Here is an 18,367-nt window from a genome sequence, read left to right on the forward strand (position 1 = left end):
AGATTTGTCTTCTACTTAGTCTAAAATCATCATGGACAACGCAAATCCAAATTATTAGTGTAGATATATATCTCTTCTTACGGGTAACTAGATGCATATCTATGTTTCAATCATAGTAGTACAAACAAGAAAAATCTTTAAATATTTTGACACACTTTTTCTTTGTCAACAATATTTTGACACACATTATAATAACTTACAACTTGTTATATCCTAGCTATAAGACTTCCCTTTTTGGTTGGGTGTGGACAAATCTTGTTTTGTCGTTTTCGATCGGAACCGATATGCATTATCAACGATCATGCATGCATTGTACCAGATTAATCCAATTATACATTTGGCGGGTTGGTCTCCACTACACATACATATATTTATATACACACTGGAAAACACTATAATTAGTCATGCATGTTATGGACACTATAACCAAATATTGTATGGTATTATACTCTAAATAATTAAAATGAGGCAACAGACATTTAAACACTTATCGGGAGTCACAAAGAACGTTCCTTTGCAGAGCATGTAAAGAAATCAATACTGTCCCCTTAAATCAATGTCCCCTTCTAGTTTTCTACACAATATATCATTATACAATCACCATGATTGGTGGTCTTAATTAAAATATACCACACAATTACACTCGTTCTAAAATAAATATCTTAGTAAATGATATCAATATCTTCACGTGTTATAAGAAACTATGTTATATACGTGTTTATATATATCATGAACATGAAGTTACCAATTGTTGCAGAATCGTCCGCGAGTAGTTCTTTTTCAGTGAGTAGTTTATAAGGTCGAAACAATCTATGTATATAGAATATATGAGTAATCATAAGCTAACTATCATTTCGAAACACCATATAAAAACTCAGTAATGAAATTAAAATATTAATGTAGTTGCAATGCGTTTTAAGTTCAAAATACTTACGAATATGAGTACTAGTTTAGCTATATGTTCAATAGATTGTAGATAAAGTCTCAAATAGATTCGTCTTGCTTTACATCAAAATCATCAAAAAAGTCTCATTAAAGTATTCCGTAAAAGACTCTGTAATTTTAAAAATGGAATAATCATAAAACTATTCGGACTTGAGACAGATTTCATAAGCTCATAAAGATAAAAGAAATAGTTTTCTGATTTGTTTGGAAGACATTAGAGTATTAGACCCAAAAGCTCACAACAAGAGGCTTAAAAGGATACATAGAATACTAGCATATCGCCTAAACTAGAATTCGTTCTTTACCAATATCCTGGTAATGGAATATATATCGTTAATTACTTAATTATATATATAATACTGCGAAATTCGCAACATAAATCTTGTGACAAAACCTTAGGATGAAACTACAGCAACTGAAACTGCAATTTAGTTTTGACACACGATGGCAGATGTGTGATACTTTCTTTCTCATGGTTATACTTGCAGATTTACGGTCTCATTTCCAACATAAAGTGCATTATTGCTATTATGCTTTCTTGTAGCTCGAGATTTTTAAGTTCATAAATATAGTCGATCAAGGCGATTTTTTCTAGAAAGATCGAGGCAAATTATATACTTTATTAAGTTACAAAAAACAATTATATAATTTATGATTTTTGTGTTGCAATCTAAGTTAGTTAGAGATTTTCAGAAAATAATGAGCAATAAGAAGATTAGTAAAAATAGATTTGATATAACTCTCTCAACTAATTTAAACACCGTGCAACTCGCATTTCTGATCACATTCTCATACTAAATGGAAAAATAAAATTTGAAGTACAAGAAACCCTAATTTTAAACTTGAAAACAACCAAAAGAATCCAAAAACCATAAAGAAATTAAAACCCCAAAACTATGAAAAAAACACAAACGAAACCCTACAAGATCGATCGATGTACTAACTTCCAACTAAGTACAAAAGATCATACCACACCCAATAAGAAATTAATAATAGTATCGCCATCACACATATTAGTTTCTGATTATATATTGCTAGTAGAAGAAGAACTAAAGTTATTAGAGACATCACTCCACGAACTAGTTGTTGCGGCTGCGGTAGATGCTGCAGTCCCATGAATATTCCAAAGCTCTTGTTCGTTCCCAAAAAGTTGTCTGGACATGTTGAGTTGATTGTTACTATCTTCCATTTTCACTGAAGGTAGTTGCGACGCGGTGGCTGTAACCATAGCTGATGAAGCAGAAGAAGAAGAAGAAGAAGAGGAAACAAGGTTATGGAAGATGTTCTTAGGTCGGTACTGACCCGATCCAGTGACTAATCCGTAACCCGGATTCTGGTCATACGGGTATAACCCGGAAGATGAAGAATTGTCTAAACCAGCTAGCAAAGGAAGTTGGTTATGTGTTGCCGGGAACCTCCACTGGTCCAAACCAGTCAAAATAGCTGACGCTCCTCCACCACCGCTTCCGCCGCTGCTTCCACCGCCTGTATGATAAGAAGGAGCTGAAACTGCGCCATATTGTAAGGTGAAGTTGTCGGTGAAATCTAACGGATGCATGAGCTTGAGAGGAGACAAAGATGATCCAAGTCCAACTATGTTGTTGTTATTGCTATTATGATCATGTCCGGGGATCAATCCAGCGTTGTAAGAAGACAGCAACGAGCTCAGAGAAGTCGACGAAGAAGGTGGTCCCATCTGATTGTTAGACAGGGCTCGGTGGTGGTATTGGTCGTTGCTTGTGGTGCTATCTTGTGACTTACTGTTGCCGCTACTGCTGCTACCGCCGCCACCGCCGCTGTTTTTGGTTTTTTTGTTTCTACGGCAACCACCACCAACAGGAACGCTCCTTAGTGCGCCGCCACGTGTCCAGTAACGGCGGCAGGCTTTGCAGAAGTGGCGAGGTTGAGTGAGATTGTAGTTGTTGAAGTAGCAGAATTTGGTGTTAGTTGAGTCACATCTTGGACATTTTAAGGCTGTTTCCGGCAGTGGTATGTTGGCTAGCCTTGCCCTTTCAGCCATCGAACCTGGCCGGATTAATCCGCCTGGTCCACCGGGACCACCACCTCCGCCACCGTTACCGTTGTGGTGAAGCGGTGGAGGCGTTTGTTGCGGTTGCGGTGGGAGGGGATGGTGAGGGAGGAATTGCTGGCTGATGTTGTTTCCCGTGAATCCAACGGTGGTTGTGATTGGTTGATGCTAAAGAGAGCGAGAAATTATTCAAAAAAGTTTTTAGAATTTGTGAAAAAAAATAATCAAGGAAAGAAAGAATGAGTATATTCAAATTCAACCACAAATATACAAAGATTAACAAAAGGAACAAGAATATTATCATCCTCTTTTTTTTGTTTGTTTAATCCTCTCTTTATTTTTGTTTTAATTGATTCTTGCGTATGCGCATATATAATAAAACCAAGAACTCGCAATCAAGAACTTACTTGTTGCCAGTTTGATGAATCAGAATAATTGGGGAATGAAGAAAAAACCATCTTTGATCTTTCTTCTTTGATGTCTTCTTTCTTTATTTTTCTTGTCTTTTTGTTTTTGAGCAAATAAAGTTTTAGAGAGAGAAAAGAAGAGGAGAGGAGAGCTTAGGGAAAGAGAGAAGGCAGAGGTAAAGGAAGAACCTTTATTCATATATATACATACCCACGTATACATATAGTATATGTTTGATTATTATAAGAATAAAATAAGATTTGAGTGTGTCCACCCTCCACAGTGTTATTGTGAGGCTCTTTCTGTTTTATATATTTTATGCATATTTGCTTAGGGTTTTGGGAAGGTGGAGGAGAGGGAGTATGTCTAATTGCTTAACTCATAAGTTTCTTTGTGATTCTCTCTTTCTGGCAGTGCTGCTACTTATGTACTGTGTGCGCTGTATACCAATACTAATTTAAAATATTGAATGAATGTGTTATGAAAGCAGTAGTTTATGTAATTTGGTGTATATAAAGGACAACAACGATTTTAGACCCAAGAAGAAATAATACCAATAACGAAACTATGCAAGTGTCCATATATGTCATGAACTTTAGAAATACTTTTCTTAGTTTACAAAATATCAATATAAGACAGTTAAGGATACTTGATATACTATAGTTTATCTAATTAAGATGCAGATTTGTATATATTGTTCTACTGAATTTGCTAAAAATAAAATGATGAGGCTTTAGATATACTATATTTTTACGACGTGAAAATATGATCTTCTTAAAAACTATTTCATGTCATGTATTATAATAAATGTCCACTGAAAGAGCTCTTTAAATCAATGGCGTTGAAGAAAGTGTAGACTAAATTCTTATGGATTTGTTTTTTTTTTTGGACAAGTTATGATGTATCCAATTGTGCTCAAATGCAAAAAGGGAATTTGGTACATTTATTTTGGTGAAAACTTTAGTACACACCTCAGAGTTGATTAATTAAGTAATCAGGCATTTATCTTACTAATAATAAATAAAGGGGGAGAAGGTCGGACTAAATGGGCCAACACTAACGACTAATTAAATATTATACGGGATGACTATAAGAATTCGAGAATGAGTAGATTAAGTTAGTGAAAACAATTGTTAATTAGTACATATATAAAATGTGTATATAGTAACTAAATGAGTCCAACATTCTTCCGAAGTGTCCCCAACCAGTTTTGCTTTTGTTTCCCTCGAACTGCCGCGATGTCTCTTTATCTTTACTTTTTTTCCAGAAAAGAATATTTGTTTGATTTTTGCATGGAAATTGGGAATATTGAATGTTTTTTCTTTTGAGAATTAGAATTTTGAATGTTCAAAGCATACTTTTAACGACATGCCATCTAAACGCGTAAAAATAGTTAAGAATCTGACTGATTGAGATATAGATGAGGTATAGGAATATGGGGAAGCGAAAAGTTACAATTCTAAATATTACGAAACAATTTATATAGCTAATGCAGTAGTTAGAAACGTGTATGTTTATAAATTATTTATGATCAGTTAAATATCACACATTCTAACATCAAATAATATTTTATATAGTCAGAAAATAATGTCAAAATCATAGATATATTTATAAATATAAAATTTTAGTTCAAGATGGTACTGAAAAAATTTATGGAAGTTAAATTTTTATTTTTTATTTTAGATGAAATTTATGATTTTAGAAATATTTTTTTTTATACAGAAAATGGTCAAAGTCTATGAAATTGTATTGGATGGTTAATGTCAAATTTAGAAAATTTTAGTTTGTTAGATTTGTATAAATTAGTGATTAAGTATTATTTTTATCGAACCTTTTTAGTTCATTTTTTTGGTAAATATAAGAATTTGATTACCGGTTAGTAAAACATCATCATATTTTACAGGTTAGTAAAACATCATCATAACATACTGATATATGCGTGATCTAACTATTTTAATAGAATAAATTAAAACTTATTTTTAATTATTTAAGAAAATATTATACGAACAAAAACATAACAAATCTAAATATTAAATTTTTTAAAAAATGTAAAACGAAAAATTATCTGTTTTTTTAAGAGAATTGACACTAAACCAGATGTATCAATTTATAGTATACCACAGTTAGATCACTTGTTCTTCTTTCATTGAGGAATTGGGAATATAATCAGGGTTTTCTCGGTCAGAGAGTATGAAGAAGGAATGCAAGAAGTCGAGGACGAAGGAGCATAAAGTGGTGAGAGTGATGATGCGTAGAGGAAGAAGAAGAAACTCTGTTCTTGCATCTGTTTGAATATGTAAGCATCGTCCTGGACCGCGAGAAAGGAAAGTGCTATCTACAGCAAAAATCTAGAGGGGAAAGAAAAGGTTTGCGAGTCCCCAAGATTCAAGAAATAGCAAGAATTGATTTTGATTTACCCCTTGTAGCTTCAAGTCCATCGGGCTTTGATGCCATTTTTCTTTGTTCAACGGGCTTACATGCCTAAAACCAAATAGTTACATATGTTAAAAATAATAATTTTTTGTCACAAGGCTGATAAACACCCACGACGTCGTTTACATAGAAAAAAGAAAAAAAAAAGAGAAAAAAAAAAAGAAAGTGTGGCTGCTGGGATTCGAGCCCAGGTCTCCACGGCCACAACGTGGAATTCTCACCACTAAACTACAGCCACTTTGTTCATCAAATCCCTCAAAAACTCTTATAAAATCAATCAGACTGATCTAAGATCATCTCTTTTCATTTTCCCCGCCTCACTGTTCCATTTTTCCCCGCCCCACTGTTCTAGAAAGCCCTAACTTTGCCTAAATCCAAGTGAGTGACGTGAACCTGGTGATTATCTCTCTCTCTCTCTCTCTCTCTCTCTCTCTCAGCTCCTCCATCCATCATCAATGGCTGACAATCCCAATCCAGACGACGATATCTCGTATCACCAGAAAACGGTGAGTGTGAGAGCTTCTTCTTCTTCCTCCTTAATTCACACTTCCTCTCCTCCTGATTCCAATTTAACTCTTTTTTGTTTCTTCTTCTTCATGTAAATTAAAAAAAAAAAAGGTGATACTGAGAGATTGGTGGCTGATTAAATGCTCAATCGAATTCCAAGGCAAACGATTTGGTGTTGCTGGCACCCAGATTGCTGAGTAATTTACATTCACACCCTTTTCTCCTTTGTGTAATTTAGTTTTTTTTTTGTTTTCAAAGTTTTGATTAATTTTATTTATTGGAACAATATATATAGGACAGGAGCAGTGCGTGTTTTCACATCTTGTCCGATTATCAGAGCGTTCGATGTTTTCACACTCGAAGCATCTGACGGAGTATGCATCATCCTACGTGGCTTTCTCAACAAACAACGCCTCCTTCAATCTGGCTTTCTCCCTCAGGTATCACACTATCTTCTTCTTCTTCTTCTACAAGATGTTAAAGAAGCTAACTGATGTCTCTCTACTGACGTAGATTTCCCGTGAGTTCATCTTCGGGTTTCCTCCTTGTTGGGAATCCAAATGTAACCATTGCTTCGTTGGTGTCCCTTCTGGATCTCCTATCAATAAAGAAGGTTACATCTTCTTCTTTTTTTTTTTTTCTGTTTGCAACATCTCTGGTTATGTGTTTTCCTGAATTATTAAAACTCATTCATTGCAGCTTCTCGTACCATTTTGTCTCCTTGCAACAACGCTAAATCGAATCTAGAGGATAGTAGTATTCCATCTGTGGTTGAGAAGAAGAACAACACGGTGGAGACTAATGATACTGTTGGCGGCGGTTCTTCAAGGAAAATGTCTCTTCGTCTGCACTCCAAATCTCTTGAGCTGATGAAGAAGAATACGAGTAACGATGGTGGTGTATCAAAAGATGTGTGTGAGGTTATCAATATCGAAGTGGATGGATGTGGTGAGAATCATACTGGTGCAGATAATGCTGTTGATAAAGTTACAAGTGCGAGTGCTACTGAAGAATCACTACTGACGACGACGACGACTTCGGAACAGCGAAATGGTAAGCTCAAGGTAACGAAAACATCTCCAAGTGGCGGTAGCAGCAAGCGCGGAAAATCAAAGAAAAGTGAGAAGATCCTTAAAGGGGATTCAGAGACTATGACTCGTTCAAGGTCCAAGGTTATAGACAACTTATCAGTGGGGAATACAATCAGGAAGATCGACTTTGATGAGGAGGTAACTAACTATGTTACCCCTTTTTGTAACCAGTAATCGTGTTTGTTGGTTGATAGTACCTGAATTGTCTTCCTTTTTTTGTTATTGTAATGCGAAGGTAACACCGGAGAAAGATGCGAAGAAGCACAAGACAAACAGTGCAGTAGTGTCTCCTGATTCATTAGGACAGAAACGGTCAAGATCAGGTTAATCGATAGAGAGAGAGAGTAGAAGAACTTTTTCATTTTCAGAGGCTTAGTTGAGAGCATTCACTGAAGAAAATAGGTTTTTGTTTTATTTGCAGGAAGGGTGCTAGTGTCACCATTAGAGTTCTGGCGCAACGAAGTTCCTGTTTATGATTTGGTTTGTGATGATGTTTACTGTTAATAACACTTAATAACTTCACTAACCATGAGAACATTATCTGTTTCTGTTTCTGTTCTGGTTTTGCAGGATCGGAATCTTATCCAAGTAAACGAAGGCACTCCTCCATCTAGAGGTTCTTTCTTCTTTAAACTCTCTCTTTTTTTAATAAAGGAGGGGTTCACTATAATACAGACTTTTTGTCTTGGTCTTCTTCTTGATAGGAAAAGGATCCGTTTCTCGAAAGCCGAGAAGATAAAAATCAAGTAGACAGCTTTTTCAACATGCTTTGGTAATTAGGGTTATGTTCTCTGAACATGTAACATCTTAGGCTTATTTTGGATCGTTTAACTCTTTAGGATTTGGAGCTATGTAATAATATATATATTTGGTGCACCTACTAGCTATAGACTATTTTGCTATGGATTTCTCCAACTATCAAACTCAAAAGTTTGGAGGGTTTGAGTTCCTTGGTACACAGAATCCAGGTTCCTCTGAACTCAACTGCAAAAGCTGAAAAAGCTTACACAGAAGAAGAAAAAATAGCAAAGGACCGATACTGTCAGGACATTGACATCAATCTAACATCATACTCATACAAAAGCATATCATGCATTAAAGGAATACAAGTAGTCTTTGTGCCAAAAAAAGAAAAAAAGAATACAAGTAGAGTCTTGCAATGGATGGAGTCACTACTTTTAACTTGTTTCCTTTGCCTCTTTGTGATATTTGTCCAATTCAGTATCGAGATCCTCTGCAGTCACCTTTTCATCACCTCCTCTTCCTCTCGACCACCTCCTCCTCTAGCTCCCCTACCACCACGATGCCACCCCATAAAACCACCTCTTCCTCTGTTGAGTAACAAGTTACACAAATAACTCCAGAACTGTTCGTCAACCATATCAAATAGAACATTTAAAAAAAAAAAAAACCTGAAGTTTCCACTGAAGTTCTCATTGAAGTTTCAACTCTTCTTATTGCTCTACATCACCCAATTACTGACTTATATTCATTGTGTTTATATGTTATTTCATGTAATCCATAAACAAATTAACCATGGTTTTATCTAGAATCGCAGTCATATGAATTATGAAACTCATGCAGTCGATATGTGAATACTATCCTTTTTTTTTGTGCACAATGTGAATACTATCTTGATCAAGAAAACAATGTGGTTCATTATAACATGAAACTAAGGCTCTGACTAGTGACATGTTGAATTAGACTTGAGTTACGATAAAAAATTATGAGTTGATGTAAGTTGTAGTAAAAACTATGTGGTAAAAACTTTAGATTTATATAGTGAAATCGGTGTAAAAATATGAGTTATTATATTTTAAAAATTATTTACTAATAATTTTTTTGATGTATAAATTGCAGTATTTCTGAAAATATGAATATCTGTAATAATATTATTTATTATGAATTTAATAAAAAAGATATGAAATATATTATATTAAATAACTAAATAAAATCAAGGAAATATATTTTTTATATTCTAATAAAAGCTACATATATATTAAAATGTAATTTTATGTATATAAAAATTTTAGTTACCAAATATATTAGGAATTAAAATTATATGAATAATTTTGTTTAAGTAATTCAAATGAAAATAATAGTTTATAAACATCTTTGACTGATAAGTAAATAGTAGAAGTATTTTTGAAAAATAAATATAAACTGACAACATTTAAACGTGAACAATCATGTCATATTAGTCTGTTAAAAAGTGAAAAAGTTAAGGAAAAATATTACTTACCATGCAATGAGCCGGACCTCGTGTGCTACTCGCCTCAGAGAATAGTAAATGCCTTCATTATTCTATTCATATTCGACAACCGGCTAAGATTTTTTTTTTTTTTGCGGCTTTAACTATAAGTTTGAGATCTAGCGATATACAACGAACTTTTTTTAGGTTGGTGGTCCGTTCTGTTTATATATTAACTAACCATTAGGTTTGTTTCGTTGCACACCACACAAATAATTATTTGTTGTTACCGGTTCATTAGGATTTAGGACTACAATTTACATGCTCGTAGGGGGCGGACGGCCACTAGTTCATTTTCCATTTGAATAAATTTTGAAAGTTTCTAATTTTCCGTCTATAAGAGCATAAATATCGGTGTCCTTAGCCCCATATCTTAGATTATTTGGGCTCAAATTTAAATCAAAAAAGGCCTAAATACTGAAGAAACGGAGCAGATTGTCCTTAATTAAGAAGTTTTTGGTTGCGTCCTTAACGCCACGCGTCATCTTTTCAAAGCCTCTGAACCACTTCCCCTTCCTCCTCCTTCTCTTGCCACTTCCCCTCCTCCTCCTTCTCTGGCCCTTCAGTCACCAACCTCTGAACCACCACCACCACCTTGCTCCGCCTTTCTCAGCCTCAGGTCTCTTTCACTTCCAAATACGTCTCTGTTCTCTATGATATCGAGGAGAAGAACACTTTTGTTAAGAGCAGTGTTGATGTTTCGCCGCGTATTCAGCTGAGAGCTCTTCATAATGTCAAGGTAAGACTCTACTGATAAGAAACAAAAAAAAAACACTTGTTTACGAGGCAAAATTGACGAAGTGGAGTAGATGTGGTGGTAGCTTGTCTTTCTATGGAACAGAACAGCAGTTTCTGTGTTTGATTGTGGATTTGTTTTTTTTCTAATTAAAAGGTGTTAACTTTGGTTTCCCTTACTATTGTGCATTTGGAATTGATAGAAAAGAACATCAGTTTCTGTTTTTGATTTTGTATATGTGTGTTCAATAGGAAACTGGCACCATTGGTTTTGGTTTCTGTGTTTCATTTATCTGAATTATTTATGAGGCTAATCTACATTGACAAAGTGAGTGTACATATGGTGGCAATTTGTCATCAATGGAACAGAACAACAGTTTCTGTGTTTGATTTGTGGATATGTTTTTCACTGAAAGGTGTTGACTTTGATTTCCTTTCCTATTGTGCACCTGGTATTAATAGAGTCTGAATGTTTCTAAGTGGGAGGAACTATATATCAGAAAGTCTGAGTGCAGTTCAATCAAGTAACTGTTAGTAGCTATTGAAACTTGCAGATTACGTTTGTAGGCTTTAGATTCACTCCTTGATTATTGTTGGTTGCTTGCTACTTTGTATTTGTCGATATAATGTGTCACTAATACTAGTGTATGTTTGTTGCAGGCGCAACAAGGAGAGGTTGCTATGGAGGCAAATCTAGCTGAACCTGGCTATTCCCTCCAGCTTTCATCACCTGTTCCTATTGGCTACGTGGGTACCACCTCTTCTATTTGGTGTGTGTGGATGTTTTTTGCATTTGCAGGAGTGTGGTTGCTAGTACTTTGCAGCTTATTATGTTTAAGTGCTTATTGTAATGCCTTGCGGGTTTCTCATCCTATTTGTTTAACTATATTTATTCTTTTATAGTGCTTATGTTTAACCATATTTGTTCTTGTTTAATCTAAGAGATTACAAAATGTCCTACCAATAATCACTACTTTACTTAAAGTCTCTTAACATTGTCCCTAACTATAGTATAACAATAAAAAATACTAAGGACCACCTAAAAAGTCCCATTGATAATGATGCTCTAATGTTTTCTCGGTGTCTAAAACCAATCGTTGTTAATAGAATAATATCATATTAAGAACACAGATTATTTATTTCACATGGAACTGAACTAGTGACTTCAGAGACTCTCGAATCTGCTTAAACTACCATACAGTTGATAGATTTTTATCATATATATTAAATTAACCTTCGGAGGGAACAAAAAAGTGATATTAAGTTTCAACTACCAGTACAAGTGGTCAAATATTTGTTTTGCATCATACAACTATCTTAAGATTTAAATTTAGCTATATTGTAAATAATAATTTTCTAATTGTTTCTTTCAATATAATTTTCTAATAAATATGACATTAAACTCGTTAGTGGTTTACTGGCCTGTCTACTCTTGTGTAAATCTACCATCTAACTGTCAATTTTCCCGCCAGTCGAGACAAAGTTAAATTACACCTAACGGTGTCGTTATCAGGCTTTCAGCAATCAATTTTGGAAGGCAAGACAAATAAAATATTCAAATATCTTATTGGATTCTATGAACTTGGAAATGGCCAAATGGGAAGTGAAAGGAACGTCTTTGATAACGGGTTATGAACTAAATAAAACATTATGTATGGTTACGTTTATCTTAATAAAGCCTCTTTTATCTGCCGGTCAAAAACTTTATAAACGACTTAAGTTTTTTTTGATAATATTGTTTTATTGTGCAACTATAGTGTTGGTTTGCACCAAATTTTAGCAAAAAAAAAAACTATAGTGTTGGTTTACATAGGTTTTACCGGAATTTTTTATGATGGTATTGCTAGAGAACAGTATGATTTAGGTTTACAATAAATACATATCTTTATTATAAGGATCATTTATTTCCATATGTAATAGTATTTTTAGTTTAAGATCAGCATATAAAATTTGATTTGATAACTACTAGCTGTAAAATTTATCAAAAAAAAAACTACTAGCTGTAAAATTTACAATACTATAACTTGTGGGTTAGACTAGCATAACCTCCCTAAGTTTATATAAAATTTTAAAATTAATCAGATGGTTAATTAATTAATTCACTGAAACTCGTCTATATTAATTAGGACGAGTTTGGCTAAGTGGTAACTTACTCACTGGAAACATGTGAAGAAAGAAGGATGTCAAGTAGCTGCACACTTGTATTGTAAAGTAACTAGGCAACGGCTTCTCACCAACCCTTCATTAATACTGTAATTTGGTTAACCCGATTAAAAATTTAGTTATTCAATATGTTAGTCACCTTAACACATCCATTTTCCCAAAATAGTTAAGATTACTCATCAATCCCCAAATGTTTAGTTAGCTCAGTTTAGTTGAATATTGAATACACGAATAATCAAATTCTCTACCCGTAGAACTCAAAAAGTGTATAAACTATATATTTGAAAAACTTGTATGCTTATGCATGTATTTGTTCTTGGATGAATTTCAAAATTTTATCACTTTTCCAATAGACTGGTTTCAAGAGAGACGAAATAATTGCCGTTTTGTCGGCAAATGAAAACTCAGTTGCATAGTTTATAAAAGAAAACTAGTGTTTTCCATGGTGCAGTAAAAGAATTTTAAAATATTTTAAAATAGATAAATATAAATTATATTTAATTTTTATTAATATTATAAATTTTCTTTTTTCGTATCAATATTTTAATATAAATTTGATTTAACTGAACATTAAAATCAAGATAAAAATAATATACATGTATATACTTAAAATTATAATCTTAGGTATATTTTCTATCTATTTATTTTAATTAAATATTTAAATAAATATGTAAAATTGCATAATTGTTAGAAATTAAAATTAAAAAATATTTATAAAATCTGTAGATATATATAAGAAACTAATGATTTTATGATTTAATTTGATTTTATGATTTAATTTTTATAATTTTCTAAAAATATGTATATATTTTTGAAATATTTTTAATTTAAATGATATTTCGAAATTTGAAATGCCGTAATTAAATATATTTATTTTAGTGATGATTTATGAGTTATTACCATATTTTTAAAAAATCCAAAAATATAAATCGACAATAAATGTAATATATGAGTTATTACCATATTTTAAAAAGTTTACCAAAAATATAAATTAACATTAAATACAATTGTTTATGTCATATTAATCTATAAGACATGTCATCAACTTTAGTAGCCATGTCACAATTATTAATCTAGGTGTTTTACTGCACCATGTGTAGTGATGAATTTTTTAAAAGTTAAATTTTATATTTTAAAATGTAATTTATTAATATTATATATTTTATTATTTTGACCGATAATTAATATAACTATCATTAATTAAGCATAAAATTAAGAGAAAGTATTTTTTATTTTAAATTATACTCCCTCTGTTTTTTAAAGATACGTATTCTAGACTTTTCACATATATTAAGAAATCACATTAAAAATGCATTGATTTTTGTGAATAACAATTTTCCATAATTTTTAAACCAATAAAAATCCAATAAACACAATTAATTTTCTTGAAGTTAACAGATTTTCATTAAATAATACATTGAAAAAGTAAAAAATGTATCTTTTTAAAACAATTTTTTTTTCTACAACATGGATCTTTAAAAAACAGAGGGAGTATTTAAGAATATATATATATATATATATATATATATATATATATATAAAGTTAAAATCTTAGATAAAAATTATATTTATTTCATTTGGTTAAATGTATTAAATCAAATTGTACAAAATTACTAAAAATCATATAAAATTGTATAGTTATCAAAAATTAAAACTAAATAATATTTATATAATTTGTAGATATATAAAAAAACTAATGATATTACTATTTTTTTTAAATTCAGAAAATTTAGAAAATTTTAGATAATAAAAATTTTATAATTATAAAAGTAAAATTATAAAATATTTCGAAATTCAAAATGTCATATTTGAATATATTTATTTTAGTGATGATTTATGAGTTATTACCATATTTTACAAAGTTTACCAAAAATATAAATCAATATTAAATGTAATATATGAGTTATTGTCATATTTTAAAAAGATTTCCAAAAATATATATCAGCATTAAATGTAATTGTCCATGTCATATTTAACCATATGACATGTCATCAATCTTAATAGCCACGTCATAATTTTTTTGTGAAAACGATTGTAAAGAAAACATGTGGCAAATCACTTCACAAATAATGTCTAGGGGATGACTAAGAGTTAGACCTTAACCACAACTTATTAAGAAGTAGTCCATTTTGATTTTGACTAAATTATCATCATTTAGCCGGTTTGGTTTGGGTTTTGGCCCAAATAGTTTACATGGTAGATCGTAACATATGATCGGTTTATCTTCTGATATTAATAGGAAGGTATTCCAAAATCGGATCAAATAATATGATGGCCAATCCATTCTGCAGTACTAAATGTGTTCCTCCCGGAGTTGATCGGATCGGCCAATAGGGCTTATAAAAAAATAAAAATTAACCATGGTATTGTTTTCTCTCTAGAAAGAGATATACAAACAGCTTTTTTAATTTGAACTAGAGTGTGCATGCATTCTTGATTGCCAAAAAAATCTATTTAAAAATAATATTTGGGTGGATATACAGGAGTGAGATATTGCGAATTTGCTATATATATCCATTCACATAATGTCGATGAAACTAGAAGGCACCAAGAAAAGGCGTTATTTAACTCTTTGCCACTTATAAATATGACTCTCTTATAGATAGTACCATATTATTCTCCAACACCCCTCTTCCTTCTTCGTCTATATCTCTCTCTCTCTCATATTGGTTGTTGAGAGACAGATCGGTGGATATCATTAAATAAAGAGGCCAATCAAGTAGAAATGGGAATATATTCGCTAATCACAGGGAGAAGAGGACCAAGTGGGTTTGGATCAGCTTCAACTGCTGAAGAGGTTACTCAAGGGATTGGTGCAACTCATCTCACTGCAACTATCACTGGTACATATACATACGTGTCATAAGTTTATTATGGTTAACTCACTGGTAGGAGCATGATACCATAATTGACATTTTTACTAGACATTTTTGTGTGTGTGTTTTTATTAATTTTTGCTATTTCTGAACTCGTTTGAATCAAGTTTTGCTGATGATTCTGTGCTTCGGACGTCCATAACACGTGAGTACTATAGTCTATAGAGGAATGTTGCTGGTCGCAAACGCAAAACTAAATCAACGCCGTCGTAGAATAGCTATACTCATTCCTAATACAAAACGCAAGATTGTTTAGACCAAATTGTTCTTGATTTGACATGTAATTATGATTGTAATAGGAGGGACAGGAGGGATAGGAATGGAGACAGCGAGGGTGATGGCGAAAAGAGGTGCCCATGTGGTGATTGGTGCCCGAAACATGGGAGCTGCAGAACACGCCAAAACCGAGATTCTCAGACAAAACGCAAACGCACGTGTCACCCTCCTCTACTTAGATCTCTCTTCGTTCAAATCCATCAAAGCCTTTGTCCACAACTTTCATGCCCTCCATCTTCCTCTCAATGTCCTCATGTACTCTCTCTCTCTTTCACCCTTGGAAAAGCGTTTGGACCGCCATTTAACTATATTTGTTACTACCGTTACTTAGTCCCAGAAAACACGGTAGGTGAACCTTAGACCCTAGCAGTGTTGTGCCTAGATTAATTGACAGATATAACTGCTAGCGAGGAATTTGATTTTTTTTTTAAATTTACTTATGGATAATGTAAGCCGGTTAGTATTAATGTAAATTGTAACATAAGTATGTGTGGAAGTATAAGAAACTGTATAAACTTTATATCGATATAAAGTTTACAGAAAATGTTATTTGCAGAAACAATGCAGGAGTAATGTTCTGTCCATACCAACTCTCTGATGATGGAATTGAGTTGCAGTTTGTAACAAATCACATTGGTAAATTAAAGTATATTTTATTAGTTTTTCTATGTATTATGGCTTTAGTTGTATGTTTTCAGAAAATAAAAATTTGTACCTAAACATTTCTGGTCTGATTAAAACCTAAAACATTACATGCTGAGCTAATACTATATATGTAGGTCACTTTCTGTTGACAAACTTGCTCCTAGACACAATGAAGACCACAGCTAAAACCAGTGGTGTTGAAGGAAGAATTTTGAATATATCATCTATAGCTCATATCTATACTTACCAAGAAGGAATTCAATTCGACAGCATCAATGACATTAGCTGGTAAACAGTATAGTTCTTTCAAAAACTTAGAGTAGTCTTCAAAATGTGCAACCGCTAACCATATCAATTTGTTTTCAGTTACTCGGATAAAAAATCTTACGGACAGTCAAAACTAGCCAATATATTGCACGCGAGTGAGCTATCGCGTCAAGTTCAGGTCGCTTTCACACACAAAATCACATACATCTAAGTGTTATTGTATTTATTAGATACTAGTAGAGATCATTAGAAGGGAAAAAAAACTTAAAACTCTTTTGGTAACACTGTATTCTTTGGTAGGAAGAGGGAGTAAACATAACAGTGAACTCAGTGCACCCAGGTCTCATCCTCACCAATCTCTTCCAACACACTGCTCTTTTAATGAGTAAGTTTTTTTTTCTGTTTTTTCTTCCAGTTATTTACTTATTAGTATTGTTCATTATTATTTATTTTAACCCCGTGTTCTCATAGGGTTCTTGAAGTTCTTCAGCTTCTACTTGTGGAAAAATATACCTCAGGTAATAAACTAATAGAAACCCGATACTTAGCCAGATTAAAGATCTAATTTTATGATCATGCCACTTAACATGTCTGAGACCCTTAACATGTGGGAAACAAAGACGAATATGATGAGATTGTGATACCTCATTTTTTTTTGTTGACAGGGAGCAGCTACAACATGTTATGTTGCTCTGCATCCAAGTCTGAAGGGAGTAACAGGAAAGTACTTTGCAGATTGCAACGAAGTCATTCCAACCAAACTTGCTAGAGATGACACTTTGGCACAAAAGCTGTGGGATTTTAGTGTTAAGCTCATCAACTCTGTTTCTAAAAAGAACTACCTGGGTTTCGAGGACACCAGTTAATGAGCTAATAAAATCTCTTGTTCTCATTTAAGAGTTCAGAATGAAAAAAGAGAGTAGAATAAGTGAGATTGGATGTGATGTGATGTACCTTGTTTCCAAAGCATTTTATCGAGTGACTATGTTAGCCGTGTAAATCTTTTCATAGTATGGACAAAAAGAAGGGTTGTTCATCACTTGATTATTTCATGGATGATCATCATCATCAATAGAAAGAGAAGAAACTTAGATGTAATTTGGTTAATTGTCTCGTTGTGGTTACCGATTACCATGTCGGATGGGGATGTTCGTTTTTTTTTTCTTCTTGTTTATAACGTTTTATTTCGTTCTAATAAAATCTATACTATTAAAGCAGGATCCTATTGGCTTTTTTACTAAAAATACCCCTTTCTTTAATAACATTGCATATTTCATTAATGGCAATCAAGTAATATTAATAACACATCTATATTGAGTCATTTTTTTAAATCCAGCCCATTGCTTACATCATCTCTTTTGAGCCATTTGGGCCGATTAACAAATCAGATTCAATTTATATTTTTTCAGAACGGGTTCGATTCGGATCTTTCCGGGTCCAGGTGGGTTCGGTTCTCATGCATAAGAACCTGAAAAATAACCAAATAACCAAAATATCTAAAACGGGTTCGGTTATTTATACTCAGAGTAACCAAAGTATCCGATTCGGTTCAAATTTTTGTATCCAAATTACTCAAAAGTAACCAAAAGTAACCAAAAATATCCATTCTATACAATTTTTTGGGTAAACTTTTATCAAAACTATCATATTTTATCCAAAAATACTCAAAAGTACTAAAAATGACTACTATAGTTAACTTATGATATTAATTTAAAATATTAAAATAATTATAAATATAATT

At 32.7% G+C, this 18,367-nt stretch overlaps 3 protein-coding genes, 1 long non-coding RNA gene and 1 other non-coding gene across 5 annotated transcripts; 3 read left to right on the forward strand and 2 right to left on the reverse strand.

Annotated features, from left to right (window-relative positions):
* Positions 1-1,645: 1,645 nt before the first annotated feature.
* Positions 1,646-3,566, reverse strand: LOC108824634 (dof zinc finger protein DOF5.1). Its single transcript, XM_018598051.2, has 2 exons — positions 3,382-3,566; positions 1,646-3,142 (listed from the first exon to the last, which is right to left on the reverse strand). The coding sequence occupies exons 1-2, from the start codon at positions 3,430-3,432 to the stop codon at positions 1,970-1,972; spliced, it is 1,224 nt and encodes a 407-aa protein (XP_018453553.2). The 5' UTR covers positions 3,433-3,566; the 3' UTR covers positions 1,646-1,969.
* Positions 3,567-5,981: 2,415 nt separating this feature from the next.
* TRNAH-GUG (transfer RNA histidin (anticodon GUG)) lies at positions 5,982-6,053 on the reverse strand. Its single transcript has one exon. It is a non-coding gene; the product is annotated as a tRNA-His (tRNA).
* A 76-nt stretch (positions 6,054-6,129) lies between these two features.
* LOC108824116 (kinetochore-associated protein KNL-2 homolog) lies at positions 6,130-8,293 on the forward strand. Its single transcript, XM_018597482.2, has 9 exons — positions 6,130-6,321; positions 6,434-6,519; positions 6,618-6,762; positions 6,836-6,935; positions 7,022-7,551; positions 7,649-7,736; positions 7,835-7,893; positions 7,984-8,029; positions 8,118-8,293. Exons 1-9 carry the CDS (start codon positions 6,271-6,273, stop codon positions 8,150-8,152), a joined length of 1,140 nt encoding a protein of 379 aa, XP_018452984.2. The 5' UTR covers positions 6,130-6,270; the 3' UTR covers positions 8,153-8,293.
* Positions 8,294-10,017: 1,724 nt separating this feature from the next.
* Positions 10,018-11,394, forward strand: LOC130499223 (uncharacterized). Its single transcript, XR_008938105.1, has 2 exons — positions 10,018-10,403; positions 11,060-11,394. It is a non-coding gene; the product is annotated as an uncharacterized LOC130499223 (long non-coding RNA).
* A 3,723-nt stretch (positions 11,395-15,117) lies between these two features.
* On the forward strand, positions 15,118-17,665 carry LOC108837166 (short-chain dehydrogenase TIC 32 B, chloroplastic-like). Its single transcript, XM_056993098.1, has 8 exons — positions 15,118-15,405; positions 15,738-15,969; positions 16,271-16,350; positions 16,494-16,647; positions 16,726-16,804; positions 16,927-17,011; positions 17,098-17,144; positions 17,292-17,665. Exons 1-8 carry the CDS (start codon positions 15,288-15,290, stop codon positions 17,490-17,492), a joined length of 996 nt encoding a protein of 331 aa, XP_056849078.1. The 5' UTR covers positions 15,118-15,287; the 3' UTR covers positions 17,493-17,665.
* The last annotated feature ends 702 nt before the right edge of the window (positions 17,666-18,367 follow it).

This window comes from Raphanus sativus, chromosome 2 (assembly GCF_000801105.2).
Source record: "Raphanus sativus cultivar WK10039 chromosome 2, ASM80110v3, whole genome shotgun sequence".
In the NCBI taxonomy this organism is placed as follows: Eukaryota; Viridiplantae; Streptophyta; class Magnoliopsida; order Brassicales; family Brassicaceae; genus Raphanus; species Raphanus sativus.

Bases quoted from the DNA above. Each gene is read 5' to 3' on its own strand.
- LOC108837166 (XM_056993098.1), top strand. From the start codon at position 15,288: ATGGGAATATATTCGCTAATCACAGGGAGAAGAGGACCAAGTGGGTTT. The intron at 15,406-15,737 runs GTACATATACAT...TGATTGTAATAG, and splicing joins TCTCACTGCAACTATCACTG to GAGGGACAGGAGGGATAGGA. The intron at 16,805-16,926 runs GTCGCTTTCACA...ATTCTTTGGTAG, and splicing joins AGCTATCGCGTCAAGTTCAG to GAAGAGGGAGTAAACATAAC.
- LOC108824634 (XM_018598051.2), bottom strand. From the start codon at position 3,432: ATGGTTTTTTCTTCATTCCCCAATTATTCTGATTCATCAAACTGGCAA. The intron at 3,143-3,381 runs GTAAGTTCTTGA...CGCTCTCTTTAG, and splicing joins ATTCATCAAACTGGCAACAA to CATCAACCAATCACAACCAC.
- LOC108824116 (XM_018597482.2), top strand. From the start codon at position 6,271: ATGGCTGACAATCCCAATCCAGACGACGATATCTCGTATCACCAGAAA. The intron at 6,322-6,433 runs GTGAGTGTGAGA...AAAAAAAAAAAG, and splicing joins TCTCGTATCACCAGAAAACG to GTGATACTGAGAGATTGGTG. The intron at 7,894-7,983 runs GTTTGTGATGAT...CTGGTTTTGCAG, and splicing joins AAGTTCCTGTTTATGATTTG to GATCGGAATCTTATCCAAGT.